The sequence below is a fragment of the Corvus moneduloides genome, chromosome Z (genome assembly GCF_009650955.1).
Source record: "Corvus moneduloides isolate bCorMon1 chromosome Z, bCorMon1.pri, whole genome shotgun sequence".
In the NCBI taxonomy this organism is placed as follows: Eukaryota; Metazoa; Chordata; class Aves; order Passeriformes; family Corvidae; genus Corvus; species Corvus moneduloides.
The window spans coordinates 15,972,538-15,990,975 of NC_045511.1; the positions used below are offsets into that span (position 1 = coordinate 15,972,538).

Consider the following 18,438-nt stretch of genomic DNA (forward strand, 5'->3'; position numbering starts at 1 on the left):
CCTCTGGGTGCCGGGTGACCGCGTGGTGGCACTGTGGGCTAACAGCACCTCCTCGGCACCCGGCAAACCGGGATGGGGCTGGAAAAACTGCTTGGGGGTGCTGGGGACACTGGGGATGCCACCGTAGGCGGCTCGCCCACTTTGCTGCTTGTGCTCAGCTGTCCCGCTCGGAACCGGGAAGCCGGGCAGAAGCAGGCGGGGTTTTTTCGAGCGTTCCTGAAGTCCTGCAAGGCGTCCCCCCCCCCCCCCCACCCCCCACCCCACCTGCACGGCCCCAGAAGCTGCACTGCCATGCGCCACGATTAGTCCATCTGAGGATAATTTATCTCCATTGTCTCCAGTATCGCGCCGGATCTGGCTCTTTGTGATGTCTGCTAATTCCTCCTCTGAGGAGGCTGGGGCGGGCTCACTCCTCCAGGTTCGTTTTGCTGGGAGAAGGAGGGCGGGCTGCCCATGCTGTCTCCCGCTTCCATCCGCACTCTGCAGCAGCCTTTGAAGATGCCCCATTTCCACAGCATTGAATGCCGTGAAAATCCGGTCCTCTGCTTCAAGGCTGGACCCCAACTGCAACCCCAACCCTTTGTGTCCAGCACGCTCCACCTCTCACCCTCTTTCAGCAAGCCAGAGGTGGAAGGAGAGACTGGGGAAGGGGGACAAAATGATCCTCTGAAGGGATGCTGCTGTATGAAGCCTGTCTCACCCCAGCCTCTGCCCTCTATTACCAGGCAAACACAAGCTGTCCCACAGCGACACTCTTGCAACCTCCATCCCTTCAGAGAGCTGTCAGTGCCAGAGCCACAAGCATCCTGGGAAGGAGTTGTCAGGCAGCTCCCCCACTTTCCACCTTGATGGGCAGAAAGTTCACCCTATGGCAGAATGTGGGGCCAGTGCAGTGTGCCATGTGGGGCTGTGACCATGGCAGCACACGGGTGATCATGGCCACCACTTCCAGGCACCAAAGGAGAGGGCTACAAACCCCTTCTCAGCTGCCTTGCTGCATCAGGAGGCCTCTCTTTGCCCACCCGACCATGGTGTCTTCTCCAAGCTGGTGGCAGGGTCCTCATCTCCCTGCGGAAGATGGTAGCCTGCAACCTCGATCCTCTCCCCTTCTCTCCCAGGAAAGGCACTCACTGGCACAGCTCATGCTGCCCATCAAAGGCTCTTAAAGACAGCAAATAAAATTGCAGGCTCCAATCGATCCGGCGCTCTGTAATGCTGTCTTTGGAGGTGGGCCAGCCCATCAGGCCGACAGAGAGAGCAAGAAAGGCAGTGGAGGAAAACAAAGCCATCAGGGAGCAGCATTAAAGGCTTTTTCTGCCCTGAGGTTTTGGGCAGTGCTTCTGGGTGTGGGGTGTCCTGCTCCAACCTTCTCCATCCTCCCTCAGATGACATCCAGCTCTCAGCACCTGCCCCACATCAAAACCAGCCCAAACGACAGGTTGAGCTACTTGGGCAGTTCTCCCCGGGCTCCTGCACACAGCCTCCCTAATTCTGGCAAATATTTACATCCCTGTCGCTTCATGGAGCTGCTGAACTCTGTAAAGGCAGAGCTCTTTTCCTTTTGCCACAAACAGCGCCTGCCCTCTCTAATCTGTCTATTAACCTCTCGCATGGCAGGGAGCCACTTCTCCCATGTGCTCTGCTGATGTCCTCTCTGAAAACCCAGCATGTTTAATGCCTGGCTCTGGCAGATTCCCAGAGGCTTGGGTTGCAACCAGCCTCGCTGGAAAAGCTCTGGGTGAGGTGAAGAAAGGCTCAGAGCTGAGCTCAGAGCTGAGCACATCCCATCTGGGCCCATGGCTCACAAGCCATGAGATGCTCCAGCAAAATCTGGGGCTGCCATAGCAGTGAAAGCTGGTGCCAGGGTCATCATCTCTGCAGACCCCTGAAAAGACCAGTGGCAGGGAAGGAGTTGGCTTTCCCACCATGCTTTGCACTCATTTAACTCTGTCTCTCCATCTTGTTGGAAACAGCTGTCACTTGGCCAGCTCCAGCACTTCTGCTCAGCTGGGGACAGCACCACAAGCAGTCCTTGAGGATGAAACAGCTCTGGATACACCAGCACAGACACAGATTTTTGTTCCCCTCCTCATCTCTAAAGCCCAGTCATCCTTGTACCCTCAGTCCCACTGTGCAGGGGAAAAGTGTGACCAATCCATTCTGGAAACCACTAAAAATGATCTACAAGAGCTTTTCCTAGCTCTGCTAGGTCATGAGATAATGGACATTAAAATCATGACACTTTTATATATAGAAAAGTTATTTTAGGTCACTTTTAGAGGTTTCTGAAATGGATCAGTTATAATTTTCCTCTCCTGCTGAGAGCTGAACGTACTAAAGATGCCTTGCTCCACAGGTGGAGGGATACAAAAAATAGCGCCAATAAAAGTTTTAAGAGGCCTCTCAAACACTTCTGTAGGAGGTATTTTTTCTGGTGCACTCGGGGCACATTCAGGCATTGGGCTGATGGGGGATAATGAGCCCGTAGTGTGCTTTTGGGGTCACCTGCATAACTCATCATCTCAGTCTTGGGCCAGCAAAGACTCCAGGGTCCATGACAGCAGCATGTGCTTGTGCTAGAGGTACAGCTGTGACACAGCCTGCCTGCACATGGGCAGGACTGCCCTGCTGCCCCATATGGGGGGACAACCCCACAAACAATGCTGCTGTGCAGCCAAACTCCTGCTGTTTGCACCCCAGTGCATGCGGCAGGACCAGATCATCACCCGACGATTTTTTTCACACCACAGGTGGTGGGTATGTACCAATACTTTAAAAAAACACCCAAGTGACCAAAAGCAAAGCTGCAGAGGCTTGGACAGCACAACAGGAATCCGCCTGGGCAGAAGATGCCAGCACTGAGCATGTGGGCACAAGAGCAGCAGACCCCGCACGTCCACACACGCTTCTACACAGATGCTTTTGTTATGCATATGCTGGCTGCCAGCACGATGTATTATTTATCCAACGCTGCTTTTCTAAAAGCCTGTTTGTGTATGAGAGGCTGGGAGGAAACAACAAAGAAAGCAATGATGAATAAATCATATTTCTGCTGCCAGGTGGATCAGGGGAGCATCCATCTGCCATGTGCCACCTGTGCTGGAGTGCAGTGTGGCTGTGGCTGGGGATGGTCCCTTCCACAGACCCAAATGTTTGGGTACAACTGTGTTTTGTTGCTGGAGAAAGGCAGGGAGGTGAAGCTTTGAATTTGCTCTGATTCCCCTTGACCATCTGTTCTTGGATAAGTGTGAGGATGAGAAGGGGTGCAGAGGAAGGAATGTGGGGGTACATAGGCAGGTGATGCTCCCTGTGTTCTGGGAACATCATGCTCATAACCACCACTTCTTCAAGAAGGACAAAGGAAGTTGTTTGTTTGATTTGCTGGGGTTTTTTTGTTTTGTTTTGCTGTTGGTTTATTTGTTTGTTCTTTAATTAATTCAGCAAAATTCATTTGAGAGAGAATTAAGAGAACTCAGGGGTGCAGGGGCACAGGGTGTCGTGGGTTTGTTCCTCACTGACCTCCTGGGTGACCTGGGCAAGTGGTGGAGACAGGTTTTATGTCTCTCCCTTTCAGTCTAAGCCACCCTAAGCTTATCAAGTGGACATTTTCAGGAGAACATTCCTTTTCCTTGAAATTAGACACTGAAGATATATCCCTCCGGAGCATGAGTATACCAGCTGAACACCAGAGTTGCCCACATCCAGCCAGCACCTAGCCCAGCCCTCATACCCAACACTGCAGCACCTCCCTGGTAGCTCCCAAAATGGGCCAGGGACACCTGCAGCTGTAACCAAAGTCCCCTGACCCTGCTGCCACCTAAGAGCCATCTCCCCAGCCTCAAAGAGAAAGAATTTATTCCCCAAGAAGGTGCTGGAGAAAAAGGTGGACTAAGCAACAGATAAATTTCTAAAAGGCCCTGTTTTACACTGATTGGGGCTCATAAACCAAGCTATGGATTTTCTCATTTCCCTTGCAGAAAATTCAGTGAGCATGGCAAGAGACAATGCTGTAAATTTTTGGGCAAGGCATTACTCGAAGAGAAGAGAAGAGAAGAGAAGAGAAGAGAAGAGAAGAGAAAAGAGAAGAGAAAGCCCAGCATCCCACCTTCGGCTAAAGTGGCAGGGCAAGCTCCCAGTGTGATCACAGGCTCCCTGGAGTTTGCTCCATCTTGCACTGCATGAGGCAGTGCTTTTTTCCAGCATAGCAGAACTGCTCCTGAAACCTGATCATTCTTCAGCCTCCAGAAAATTATCAAGCAAACCTCACGGCCTTGATCTGTGAGAGGAAAGAGCAAGAGCAGAGGGGCTCTGGCAACCCTGGCATGAGGTGGGCTGGCTGTCTGGATTGGCAGCCTTTGCTGGAGGTGCTCCCCAAGGTGCAGGATGCTACAGCAAGGTTATTTAGGCAGGAGAAGCCATCTGGCATCCTGAAATGCATAGACCTTCTTGTTCCCATTCCCTCCAGCAGCGCTGGTGTTTGGCAGCATTGCTGTCCCAGGGAAATGCCCATCCTGCTGAGCACATCAGCACCCCAAGCCCAGCTGTGCTCCTGGAGGTGACTTTATTCCCGTGGGGCAGCATTCTAGGCTGGTTGCCTTAGGGAATGATGCGCAGCAGGGATGCTGGACGACACCACCCTTCACTTCACCCCACACCACAGCAGAAAGTCCCTTCTGACCCTCCGGTCCTCCACCAGAAACCAAAGAGCAGCTTTGCTCTGAAACAATATTAAATATTGAACAAACGAATGAAAAACCTGTTATCTGGGATAATTGTGAGTAAATAAAACATTTAACCAAACCAAATGCAGCTGTTTCCACTTGGAGCCGGCACAACAGCAGGGAAGCCAGCTCAGCTACTCTGCATCCTCCTTACGGCAGCTGATTATTGTTTTGTGTATAACAGTAGCACCGCCAGTCCTGGAGCGGGGCCGGGGCCGCGGTGCTCGGTGTGGTACCCCTGGGATGGGTACCCCGGCAAGGCGGGATGCGGCAGCACGGCAGCGCGCCGGGCATGGGAAGTTCTCTGCAGCGCTAGGGTTTCCTCTTCAGCCCAGGGAGTTCACGGCGAGGCCGGCTTTCCTCCCCCAACACCTCTGCGAGGGGATTTGCATGTAACATAAACCATTTCAGAGCCAGGTCACTGGTTCGCACATAGCCCCGGGCAGTAATGACCAAACCGCGTTACCGGCTGCTCTGGGATTGACTGTGCCGGGCCCCTGTCCAGCTCCTGGAGACCTGGAGAGCGGTCTGGGGTAAGGGAGTGTGCAGCAACCGAGGGAAAAGTGCCGGCAAACGGGGCCTTAGGAGGGTCTGGGGAAGGAGAGCATATCCCTGCCCACAGCTCAGGGCTGGAGCATCCCAGAATGCCAGTCTGCCATGGGCAGACGGCAGGGAAAGGGGAGCAGGGGGCTGATGTGCTCTCAGTTTTTGCACATTCACAGGGCTTTCCACAGCTGGGATTTGGAGAGGAGAGCTTCATGCCCCTGCAGCTCCCACCCAAATGCTGGGCCTGTCTCTTGTAAAATGGCTGGGAAGGATGAAGGGCATGAATTATGTGGGATTTTCCAGTCCCTGCCAAAATAATTTCTCCTTCCAGGGGACTATTCTCCTCGACATGGGGCTGGATGCACTGTGCCAAGGCAATCCAGGAGGGAAATGTTCTTTATAACACACGGGTTCCCCAGTAACTGCTCCACACCCCGAGGAGCTTGTGGTCGGTGCACTTGGGAGCACATCACAGCCCTGGTCTCTACAGAGAAGTAGCTGGTTCTCCTTGAAAAAAGGCTTGACCAGAGCAGCCTGCAGACTCCTGACAATCTCCTCCAGGAGCTCAGCTAGAAAAGCCATAGAGAGGAAACATCCCTGTCTGCTGAGAGGGAGGGCTGTGGCTTCCTTGTTTTGGTTGTGCAGGGGTTCTTCAGGTATTGAGGACCCCAAGGGTGCCCTGCCTTGCACTGTGTGGAGAAGAGAACTCAGAACTTCCTTCTCCCTCTTTTCCCAGCTGCAAGCAGAAATTCCCTGCACAACCTACACCATGCAATGCCCCTGCCCCCTCCATCTCCTTTTTTAATGGCTGCAAGAAAGCAATCCATCTTCTCTGCAGATGGAGAAGACAGGGAAAATACCAGGTGTGATCAAACACAACTGGGACCATCAACAGCCATGTATCCTTGGCAAAGCTGTCCCACCAGAACTCCTAGAAGTTGTATATTTATCCAGGAGGAGCCTCTGGAGGGAAGCTATAAGCACTTTGTCATGCACTGAGCAACGAGCTAGCCACGAATATTACCACCAATCAACCAGCGGGGGAGAGTGGGCTGCCTCTAACAGGCAGTGGCTCTCCAAAAATGCCTCCTTCTCTCTTCATCCGCCTTGACATGCAGTCTGGATACATCCCCTTCTCTGCTCTCCTCTTCCCCAGTGAGGGAGGTACCTGCTGACAGAGAGGCCTCTCTCCCCACGGGGAATGGAGAGGAAGAAGTAAGAGATTTCTGACTCTCTGCAGGGGAGAAGGATATTTCTGGGCTTCTCCTGTCTGGGCGGGAGAAGCTGATGGGAGTGGTTAGTAAGCAGACATATCCCCTACCCACTTTCTTCTCGCGCTAGCACTGGCTTTTGCATGAAAAGTTCCTTCCCTTCAGCATTTATTGAAAACCACCCTCTCCTTTCACCCACATGTTCTGCTGGGGAGTATGTTGCAGTCTGTACTTCTACCCCCTCACAAGGCAGACCTCATGGTGTCCTTGAGCCTGTACTGATGCTTTACCTCAGATTCAGTCAGGACAGGGGGCTTAATAGTGGGCATCTGTACCACACAGTGCACAGGCAGAGGAGCCATTTGCTCATCCTGTGTTTGGCCATCCTGGTTGCATTTGGGTTTGCTCATGCAGGCTCAGCATCCCCCGGTCAGCAACTCACATCCTTGGGGCTGCCCTTCTGCCCCACTTGATCTCCTGGTGAGATGCTACTCTGCTCCTGGGGCTGATCTGCACCCTGTGCCTCTCCCTCAGCCCCAGGGGCCATGCTGTGAGTATGTGAGAGCCCTGTCCCCTGTAATGCTGGTGGCTTTGCCCAGCTCCATGTCATTGTCGCAGTCCTGCTGGGAAACCAACTGCAGGCACCTTGCAAAAACAGCTGGGCTGGAGCCAAAGGAAATGCTGGAGTTGGGTGTAGAGAACTGACACAAAAGGAGCTTCCCCCCATGCTGTTCCCACCCCAAACATGTGTGAGTCCTCCCAGCAGCAGCCAGCCTCCTTTGGTATATCCATAGAAGCCACCTGGCCCATCCCACATGTGCTTCTGCATAATACACCCTGGAAAAATCACAGCACTGGGCCATAGTGGGGATGGAGCTGAGATGGACACCACAGGGGGTGGCTCCGGTTTGTGGTGCTATTCTGGCTGCTCAGGGATGATGATAGCCCATTAGTGACAGACATTTGGGAAGATGCCTAACTGATCATAGAAAATGAGGTCTCCACACCAGTCCTTAGCTACTCACTCTCTGGCTTTGAGAAAATACCAGTCAGAAAATACTGAGTAGGGGTGTCCTAGCTCAAGCCGAAACCCTCTCCTGTGCTGTTGGTACTTTGGGGTGGAGGCAGGAAGAGCATCAGTCTCTGCAGCTCACCCAAAATGTGTCCTTCAAGCAGACGAAAACCAGAGGAGTGTTACATTTCTGGAGGCATTGGGCTGCCATACGAGCTCAGCTAACAGCACTGCTCAGCTCAGCTAACAGCACTGCTCAGTACCACTGCTCTCTTTACTAATGTCTGGTTTTTTATCCTCAGGTCTGAATCAGACCCTGGCCTCATTCTTTTCTTAAGGCAATGGGGTCCTTGGGATGATGTAAGTCACACAACTCCAGACTAACACTGCATTTGGAAGTAATAGCTGCATCCTTACTCAGCTGGCTTCAAGGGAGGTCCCATTATCCCACCCATCCGTAAAGAAATTGAGCTAAGAAAAGGCCCTTTGCTTTATGAAAATGATGCTCATCTTCCTCAAATCCTGGCTTGATGCTTAAATCCCCCCAAGCAGCAGAGGGCAAACCCCAGGGGATGTTTGTGGCATGTGCAGCCAGGGCATCTCCAGCAGCTCAAGCTCTCACCGTGTGTGAGAGCCTAGCATTTGCAAAACAAAACGTGAGGCACAAACCAATTCAGTTACTCACAGCGCCTGTTTCCACCTGCTCTAATCACCACCTTCGCAAGGTTGTTTCCATTTTGTTCCCTCTCTGCTCCCCGCAGCTCCGCACCGCAGCAAGCACCTCACTAAATTCCCTTAATCTCCCCTTTAGGTCATACGGTATCTTTTAATTCTTTAATCAATTTTCCTCTGGACTCCCTGTAATTTATCGATGGTCTTTTAACAATGAAACCCCAGAAGCAAACACACCTTCCCTGAGAGCATCAGCACCGGATCAGCGGCAAGAGCAGCCTTGTTGCCACGTCTGCCCTGACAGCGATAACCTGGATGCTCAGCACAGCCTCTCCCTCCTCATGGAGGACAGCAGCCTGTCAGGCATTCTCTGACTTGCTTACAACAAAGAAGAAATAACAAGCACTTATTGCCATATGAAAATATTGTTATCAGTGTTTTAATTATTTCCTGAGGAACGGTGGGAATGCCCAACACTGAGCTCTCCCAGCGTGGGCAACCCTCTTGCACACTCCAAGGACCACGGCAAGGAAGGAGCTGTCACCCAGATGTTCACAAACCTTTCCTGGGCAGGATGAGGGAGCCAGGATGCTGGGATGGGCACCATGCACAGGTAGTTGGGGCCCTGCTGCTTCTTTGGGGAAAACACACCAGACTGTTCATGCAGTGGCACTGCCCAGCACAGCAGGAGATGCTCGGGAGACCTGGGGCAGAGGAGAGAGGAAGGCACTGTGCCCAGATACCCCACTGATGGTCTGGGACTGATTTCCGGCTGTGTTGTGGTCTCTGCAAGAGGCTCAGCAATGGATCAAGTAGTTTGGCAGGGAAGCCTAGGACTGCTCCTTCTTCCCCTCCCTTTCTCACCCTCTCCAAGGTCAAACAGTCCTGGACTCTCCATAAACTGTTGCAGGGGCTCCAGGGGATTTTAGGAGGCATTTGCTAGGATTTCAGCAGACCTGAAGCGTGACTTCACAGGGATGGGGGGGGAAATACCCTAGAGCTTTGGAGAGAAATGTTATTAGAGTCACTGAAGGATTTTGCTGTGCTCTCTGAAGCGTTGCACAGAAAATTACAGGTGAAGAGCAAGCCCTGTGGTCTGGACCTCGCCAGCAGCATAAGAGTGCTGTAGTGTCTGTGAGTGAGCCCCATTTCCCTATCATGGACCAGGAGCACACTGCAAATGCCTCCTGCAACAGGGACTCTCCTCTCAATGCACACAGATGGCTCAGAATCCTTCTGAGATGAGGTGAGCAGCTGGGACAGGTCTGAGAGCCAGGGCTTGGCTGCAGATGAGAGCTTCAAGGATGTACTGGCAAAACCAGACAGGGCAGAGCAGTCTGGGTTTACCTGATAGCTTGCCATCCTCTACTGGAGCAGAAAAAACAGCTCTGACTGGGTTAATGCCAATGCATTTAGGTCTGTCCCATGGTGTGTAAGTCACCAGCAGTACAGGAAGGAAGGCAACAGGCCTGGAATAAGTGGGGAAATGCTGTGATGCTGCCAAAGTTTCGGTCCTTTCCAGCGGTGACATGAGGCTGAACCGGGCCAGGATCCAGCACGGGAAGATTTGGGGTTTTTCTGCCTCAGGGAGTTGCTAGAAGCATTGCATCAGTACCTGCCCCATGCCCAGAAAGTTGTTTGCATTTCTGGAGAGCAGATCCCACAGCAGCAACCATGGCTTTATGGCAGAGCAGCTCAACCATGGCCCAGCACAGTGAAACTCAAATGACTTTTGAGGTCATAACTCACACATACATCTCACTGGCTGTCCATCCTCCTTTCTGCACTAATATGGGGTGGAAAAGCAAGAACTGGGCCAGGACCCACTGGGCAGATGCACTTTGTTTCACCCCCATGCTGATGCTTCACTTGGACCCTTAAATTGCAGCTCGAAAGCGGCCGTCACTGTGAGCCAAATGGGTTGCAAATATGTTGGCACGTGCTGTGTCATCTGCAGTGGTTAATAGGATCCATTTTCCAAGGAAGAGGAAAAGGAAGAAGAGGAGGGGAATGCTTGAATCAGCAAAACAAACATTCACCACCCCTTCCGAAGCACTACACCCAAGGCAATAGATTATTTATGGAAGTTTGGTCTGGAGCAATAACCTGCAAGGGCTTCTCACAACAATGCAGCTGGATTCAGATGTCAAACCAAAATCCTTAGCACTTAATACCTTCAAAGTCTGTACACAGAATGAATGCGTTGCTGGCCCCACGGAGTTATTGTGAGATTTGTCTCTCATTTCACCAGCAGCCCTGTTAACGCACTAATTCCTGCTGCCTCGGAACTGCGCAGGGGACTTCCCTTCCTGGTGGCACCTACACCAATGCCCCAGCTCTGAACCGGTGCAGGAGTTGCCTGCCCATGTGGTATTTGCTGCAAGGCTTGGGAAAAGCAATAAATGGGAGAAAGGCATCCTGTGCAACCTTACAGTCACCTTACAGTCAGTCATCTCACAGGGAAATGGAGGCACAGAGCAGTCAAGGGACAGCTACTGAGGATGGAGAGGCTGGCTGAGGATGGAAAGGCTGACTGAGGATGCCTGTTAAATCCCTCAGCCCGGAGTGCAGTTTCCTGGTGAACCCCAAGTGCTCAGTCACCTCTGCAGGCATTTGAGCACTGCTGGGCTCAGCATCCCTGGGTGGCTGAGATGCCCAAGCCCGTCTCCTACCTGGCCCCAGGCAAGGCTGGGAGATCCCTACTCGCCTGCACGGCTTCCCTGCAGCCCAAGCAGATGTTCTGGGTCCTGTGTCCTGGGACAGATCCCGGCTTGATTTATTACTGGACGTGACTTCTGGAGTTTGTCAAAGGCACCCGCTCCCCCTCCCCTGACTTTTCCCACACCCTTCCCATTTTGTTTTACATTCACTTTGTGGTCTCCCCACCATAGCTTGCAATAAACAGAAACTCATTTCCAGTATAAACAACTGCACACTCTGCCCCAGCGAGCCGTACAACCCTGCCTTTCCCGCTCCCCACGCCTGTCTGCTTTTGGGTTCTGGGAAAACAGTCTCTTTCTTCTGCTTTTTTTTCACCCCCCCAGCCTCCTGGCCCTTTGCATTTTTTTTTTTTTTTCTGAGATTTATAATGTGCCAGCCAGAGCTGGAGTGGTCTATCCCAGTCCACGTCACGTATGTGCTATTAAAAATAAAGCTACCAATAGATCTCGGTAAGGAAAACCACCTGAGCTCCTCCTGAGCTGAGGGTTTACAGGATGGGGATGTTGGCTCTGACATGGCCAAAAGTCTTTCAAGATGTGGGATGTCTGTCAAGGCAGGATTTAGAAGACTGAATAATGGAGAGATGTGCAGGGCAGATCTTTCCCTCCCCAAGCCCTGAGTCAGGAGAGATGCCAGCCTGATGGGAGCCAAGCCTGAGAAACTTTGCAGGAATGCCATGGAGAGCTGGATAGTCACCTCTCTGAAGGGCTGGACTGATGCTCTCAGTTGCCTTTATCTATCTTTAGCCACCTGGAAAGGAACTGGTTGGGCCAAGCAGTCTGTCTCCATTCTTGCCATGCTTGATGGGGACAGACAGAGACCTGGGGAAGGCAGACTGAATCTGTCCTTTAAATGGGGTACACACCTGTCTGCAGTGTTTTCACAGAATCACAGAATGTGCTGAGTTGGAAGGGACCCACAAAGACCATCAAATCCTGCTCTTGGCTCTGCACAGGATAGCCCCAAGAATCCCACCATGTGCCTGAGAGCATTGTCCAAATGCTTCTAGAACTCTGTCAGGTTTGGTGCTGTGACCACTTCCCTGGGGAGCCTGTTCCAGTGCCCAACCACCCTCTGGGTGAATAATCTTTCCCTGATATCCAACCTAAACCTTCCCTGATACAACTTCAGGCCATTCCCTCAGGTCCTGTCACTGTCACCACAGAGAAGAGATCAGTGCCTGACAAAAATGCATAAAAAATGGTGAAGGTTTTTAATACCTGGAAGAGCTCACAAAGGCTCAAGAGGATTCCCTGCCATTGGAAGTCTTTATATCAGGGCCGAAAGCTTTCCTTGCAGTTCTGCTGCCCTTCAAAAAGGCATCTATTCAGGGCAGTATCCTGCCCTGCAGGGGCCACACAGCAGGGCAGGCAGCAGCCTTGGGCGCCCTCACCTTCCTCACATCCCACATCACAGGGATGCTGCAGGGGGTGCACACATCTGCCTTTTCTTTCCCATGGCACAAAGATATTGGGGTCAATCACCTTGTAATGCTTGGCGACAAAGTTGCTTGCTTGGCCAAAGCACTTTCGTTGCAATTTTACTCTCTATTACCCCTCTTTTACTCTCTACTGCCCTCCTCCTAGGACAAGCCAGCCCACGACCACCAGTGGCCAGAAGTTAGTCATATAATTCCAGGCAAGGAGCTGGTCAAAGCAGCCAGTGGTAATTTTTGCTGGGAGATTAAGAAAAATGAGGAAATTAGGTGGGTTAGTGAAAATCTGAACCCAAGTGGTTTAGCTGGAGAGAATCCCAGCATTGTAAACTTGCCTCTAAGAGGGCTGGAAATATCTTTATCCCTGTTGCAGATGCTGTCTGACACTGTGTTCATACTACCACTGGCTGGGACTCACTGACAGCAAGGCTTGTGCAGCCCCAGACAGCTGGATTTTGACTGTGCTGCATCTCCGTTAGTTTTGTCCCCTGTGGGGTTTTCCGTGTAGATATAAGCTCCTTGAGGGGCTGTGCAGAGCACAGGGGTGACGGTGAAGGGCTGCAGCACTGCACTGGAAGCTTCACATGTACAAGAAGGTCGCGCTGATTTGGAAAAAAGCCCCACACATGTCATTTACAGGGACATTAAACCAGAGTGACTGTCTTGGTGCAGAGTCTGAGTGCAAGCAGAGACTGTGGTACCACACAAGGCAATGGGGAGCTCCCAGCCACAGCTCCTGGCACCTGATCACTTCCATCAGCCATTCCAAGCAGGTGAGTTTGCTCATCTTGCCTTGTCCTCAGAGAGATGCTGATCAGGTGTGTAATGCTCCCAGGACAGCCCAGTGGGCTGGATCAGGGCTGGATCCAGGATGGGCAGGTGTCTCCATTCACTGACTCTAATCCATGAATGTGCTGGATAGAGCCTTACACATGCTGCTGGATGCCAGAACCAGGCTGCGAGCTGGCCCCACAGAAGCTGTGTCCTCCCAGAGGGAGGGGCTGCTCCAGGTGGTTTGAATTCCCTTGAGCAGCAAGTGACGAGATCTGGTAATGTGGATCCATCTTGGTGCAGCCCATGCTGTCTGTGCAGCAGGTCCAGCAGATGGTCTGCCCATATTCGATGGGAAAGCTGAAGGGCATGGGAGATTTCCTCTGCAAAATGCCCTGTTCTCATGGAAGCACACAGATCAGGAGGAAACACACTAAAAACTCCACATACAAAAATCCCTGGAGTGGAGAAACTGTTCTGTTACGTGCTGAGACCTTTTCTATCATGACAGCTTGGCTGTTATCTCTCATCGCATCTCCGTTTGCTGATAGCACATGATGACACAGCTCCATGTTGTGATGAGGGCAGCTGGGGTTGCAGATGGCTGTACCCATGGCAGAGAGCTACAGCCAGCGACAAGGAACTGCACAGGCCTGCCGGATTCCCTAACAACAAATCCATACCAATGGATTAGCTGTCTATGGAGACAGTTGGTAGCATTTCATCACCCCTTCACACCCCATTGATAAAAGAACTCCTGGTATGAGGGGTGGCCAAGAAACTGCTCTGCTCCTCTCCTCTCCCATGGACGAGCAGCTGAAGCTGTCCCCAGCTGACCTGAGACCCTTAGCCTTTGTGTTGTCCACCCAAACCGAGCATCCCCAGTGCAGTTAATCACTGCAAGCGTCGGGGCAGGAGACAGCCGAGGCCACTGAAGCCCAGCACAGTTCGATGACCCTGAGGAGGAATGCAGCTGACTCACACCATGGGAATCTGACCTCCACGGAGGCTGTGCAGCTGGCTGAGATCATGGATATCCATGTCCCGGCATTGTGGCTCCCAGCAGAGCTGCAAACAGTACCGCGTGCCCTTGTGGGTCACGGTGGGTCCAGCCTCTCACCTCACCACAGTGATGTTCTTTAGGCATCCCAGTGTGCGCTGCACATCGTGGCACAGTGCCTGCTTCCCTGTCCCTGTCCCTGCTCAGGAGCATGGGCAGCAGTCCTGGCTCTCTCCAGTATGATATTTCCAGCTAGGAAGTGCTCTGAGTGTGCCAGCTCCGCTGCCTCTGATTCTCCTCCAAGTGACCAACAGGGTACTGTTAGAGCTGCTGTTATGGTGATTTTTATTTAAATCAATATCTTCTGTGTTATCCCTGAAGCGCTCACTACTAATAACCTCTCATCCTCTCAGCATGCCTTCAGTGGAGGTCAGCTTTGCTTTGCTCTGCACAGAGCTATGAGCCCTCAACACTTCTCTGCAACTCCGCCTCTGCCCATACCGGGGAGAGAGGCTGCTCCCACCCCAGGTGCAATTCAACCCCAGCAGCAGTCACAAATACCTATGGGACTCCCAGCTGGTATTTAAGTTTCCAGACATTGTGATGGGAGGAGAAAGCCCTGAGAAATCTAATTTCCAAAAGACTTTTTTTTAAGTGCCAGCCCCATGTGGGATCTGATAAGGCAAATCCCAGAGTGCATGGGTTGAATAGCAGGTTTGAGGTCCAGCATGTGGCTTTTGAATCCCAACATTTATCATTACTGTTGCTGGAGAGAGTAGGGGTTTCTCTGTCTGGAGTTTCTCAGCGCAGAGCATGGAAGAAGTCTGGGTCACCTGGTCACCTACACCAGCAAAAAGAGGTAGGGGAACCCCCCAGGCTCTGATGCAGTCCTGCTAACCACACAGGGCACAAAGAAACACCCTGATTTACCAGCATCTCCAAATTAAAATAACAAATCCTTACCCATTTCATCTGAACACATATAAGTCCTTTTCTACCATAGATGAAATTTTTGGGTACAAGCATGGCTCAGCCTGACAACCGCAGCATGACAAACCTGGGGCTGGGGACCTGCCAGGATGAGGCACAGTCCTGAGGTGACCACACATGGATCCCCCATGGGCACATGCTGCAAAGCCAATCCTCACTGCCAAGCACCGTGCCAGGGGTGCTGCAGACCCCTGTGGGAATGGCCCCCCAAAATAAAGCACCAACCACCATCTCACTTCCTCTGTCTTCCCTGGCCACCCTTCCCCAAATCCCTCCCCAACAGCTCCCCCTAGGCTGCAAAAGCCAAAACCAACAACAGGTGGAAAAAGTGAGGTGTAAACCCATCGTTGTGATGGCATATGGGCACATTATGGATTTCCCATGTCAAAATAATGGATCAGAACTCATGCTGCCACCCTGGCTCCAGAAGGGCACCGCTGCTCCTGCCCATGGTTTATGTTCGATGAAACTGAGTTAGTAGCGTTTTTATCTGTCAATTAGGAGCCATGAAACAGTTATTAAATAGAGTCAGAGCCCTCCTTGCAGCTCTCCTGGGCAGTGCAGGAGACACATAACAGCCTGTAATGAAGCATTAAGCAGCAGCAGTTTTGTTTCTGATAGGATTGAAAATGATAAGCCAGCGAGGCATGGCCGGGTAGGGGGAAGCAGGTCCCCGCCTCAGAGGACACATAGTAGCAGCTGCTATGGGGAAGTTCAAGACTGAAATTTCTGCCCCCTGTCCCAAATAAAGTCTCTGCAGGACTGCCATCAAGCTGCATCTGCTTGATGGGGGAAAAGCAAGGGCCTGAATTTAATTATCTGCTTTTCCTGATGCAGCCCTAGATGATTACCATGGAGGCAGGAGGGCCTTCAGCTGTGAACAGCAATGTTATCCCAGCCCCAAGGAGAAAAAAGGCTGGTTAAAACAAGTTTTAAGAGACAGGGACTGGGCTGCTCATGGGGAGGGAGATAACACAGGCACAATCCACTTCTGGAGGTCATCAGAGTCCACAGAATGCCCTCCCTCTGCAGATGTAGATGCCGTATGGCATCTTTCAGTATGAAGCACCCAAGCAAGGTTAGGATGTTTACTTGACCTCAGGAACTATATGGCCAGGATTTGACACAGGGAAAGGCCCAAATTCTGGGCAGAGTGATGGTAGTCCTGGCATGGGAAGCATGGAAAGAGAAAGAGGCAGAGGTTCACAGTTCCAGTGCCAATGGACTCATTTACCTGTCTCCTTCCCACCCTTGTGTCTCAGGGTTTGGTAAGCCCTTGCTCTGCTCTGTTAGCTCTGCAGCCACACCAGCCCCAGGGGGCTCAGAACAGCATTTTCTCACCCACTCACGGTGAGAGACCCACCACCTCCCCAGCCACTGCAGACAGGGCCTGTCTGCACCAAGGGACCACCCAAATGGGTACAAAGCAAACTGTCCTCCCAGCACCTTGCCCTGGGGAACACCACAGATCTGAATATGCCAAAGGCTTTCAGACATCTGCGGCTGCTTTGCAGCCTGTTTGTTCACAACAGAAACAGGACAACAACAGCAGGGTTTTTTTGCTTCTGGTGATTTTAAATGAAAGGTTGAGTTTTCAGTGCTTTTCCTTTTGGAGCTCCCTATGATTTAATTAAAAACCTCATCAGACCAAAATAAAATGAGCAAAATCTTGACCACAAGTGCTCAACTCTCGAACAATATACAACAAAAATTTTCATCTGGCTCTGACTTCCAGGGCATTTTTCCAAAGTTGCCAGTGAATAGCAAATCCCATTCATTTCTTCTTTCCGGGAAAACCACTCAGGAATCTGAAGATTAGCATCTCCCAGTGCAGTGGGGGCTCCTGCTAGCTCCTTCTCCAATTGCCACCCTTCAGGGAGCAGGAGGGAAATACACTGTGGTGTTAGGCTGGCTCACTACAAACCTACACCATCCACCCCTCTCTTCCCAGGGACTTTTCAGAGTTTCAGTGTTTGTAAGACACCAAGGGACTCCTGGACAGGTTGCACCATCACACCGCTATGTCCTGAGTCCTGCCATCACAGTATTCCCATGGCACAGTCTTCAGTGCCTGGCCTCCAGGCTAAGCCCTGTCCTTCCCTTCCAGCCACAAAGAATGAGAGGGAGACCTCACCCTGGCAGAGATCTGAGCTCTTCCCACATGGAAAAATGTAGCTATAGTAACGAATTGCTCAGGGCTGCAAGGCAGTGATGGACAGGTTTCAGCAAGGCAGAATGCTGGTGGAGAGGATGCTGTGAGAGGAGTATGGAGGGTACAGTGATGGGCACACTTCCCTAGGGAAAGAGCCTCCTCACACATCTCCTGTCCTGCTGCACGCCCATGCCCTGGGCATGTACCACCAGCATGAGGCTCTCTAAACTTCACAAATAGACACAGACTTGCTGGGTATTCACTGCTGCCAAGCCATCTCCAATGCCTTCGCCTCACCAGGATGAAGGAGATGCCCAGAATATGGCTGAAGCACTTGTGCTGCCTCTCCAACCTGTCTGCAGAATAAAAGTGGGAAAGAACTTGAAACGGCAGGAGAAGCAACATCTGCTGTAAAAGCATAGGAACCCAGAAGACAGGAAAGGCACAGACCTGCGTCTGCACACACCAGGTCCTCTGAAATGCAAGCTGCTTCCTTGAGACAATGCTACCTTGGCCCTTTCCCATCCATTGGGATGGATTGGTGCCCAGAGCAGGATTTCCATCTCTGCAACACGGTGGGATGCTCATGGTTGCAGACAGCAGGGGAGCCCCATGTCACCCAGGCTGAATTTCATCCCAGCTCCCACTGGGAGCTGTGTGCAAGCCCCTGGAGTGGTTCAGTACCACTGGAGCTGTCACACACAGCTGGGCTGGGCTGCAGAAGGGAAGATGCAGCAGGAACAAGAGAAGTGGGAATCCCTGCTTGTTCTGAGTGTATGAGAGGTTTTCAGCTCCCTTCCCACCCTGACTGTGCCTGCAAGGTGGCCAGGATGCAAGGCCACTCTGGTTTGCTGAGGAGAGGCACATCAGTATCCAGTACACCAATGTCAGAACAGGGGGTAAGGAGCAACCCAAGTGGTTTTCCCTACTCTGTCCCAAAGAGGATGCAAAATTAGGGCCAAAGGCAGCCCAGGGTCCTTGCAAAACACTTATCACCCTCACCTGGCTGGGAACCTTGGACTTTGCAGCCCTGAAGCAGTAGGATGTTTCCCTCACTGCACCTCTTCAGAACAGAAATAGAGGCCCCAGGTGCCCCTCAGGGATGAGTATTTGCTTTTGGAAAGCAGCCAAGTGGCTAAACCAGGCTGGAGCCTAGTGCTGGTGCCACAGAGCTGATCAGGCAAGAGACAAACCTGGAGCGGTGGCA

The 18,438-nt window shown here is 52.0% G+C and overlaps 1 protein-coding gene across 8 annotated transcripts in view; it reads right to left on the reverse strand.

Annotated features, from left to right (window-relative positions):
• CNTFR (ciliary neurotrophic factor receptor) overlaps positions 1 to 18,438 on the reverse strand; it is a 200,707-nt gene that overhangs the window by 25,597 nt on the left and 156,672 nt on the right. For 7 of the 8 annotated variants that reach the window (XM_032096471.1, XM_032096472.1, XM_032096476.1 and 4 more), the window contains one exon: positions 4,106 to 4,276. The exons of the other annotated variant lie outside the window; for it this stretch is intronic. In XM_032096471.1, the coding sequence (XP_031952362.1) occupies positions 4,106 to 4,276 (171 nt within the window). The remainder of the gene's footprint in view (positions 1 to 4,105; positions 4,277 to 18,438) is intronic. 8 annotated transcript variants of the gene reach the window in all.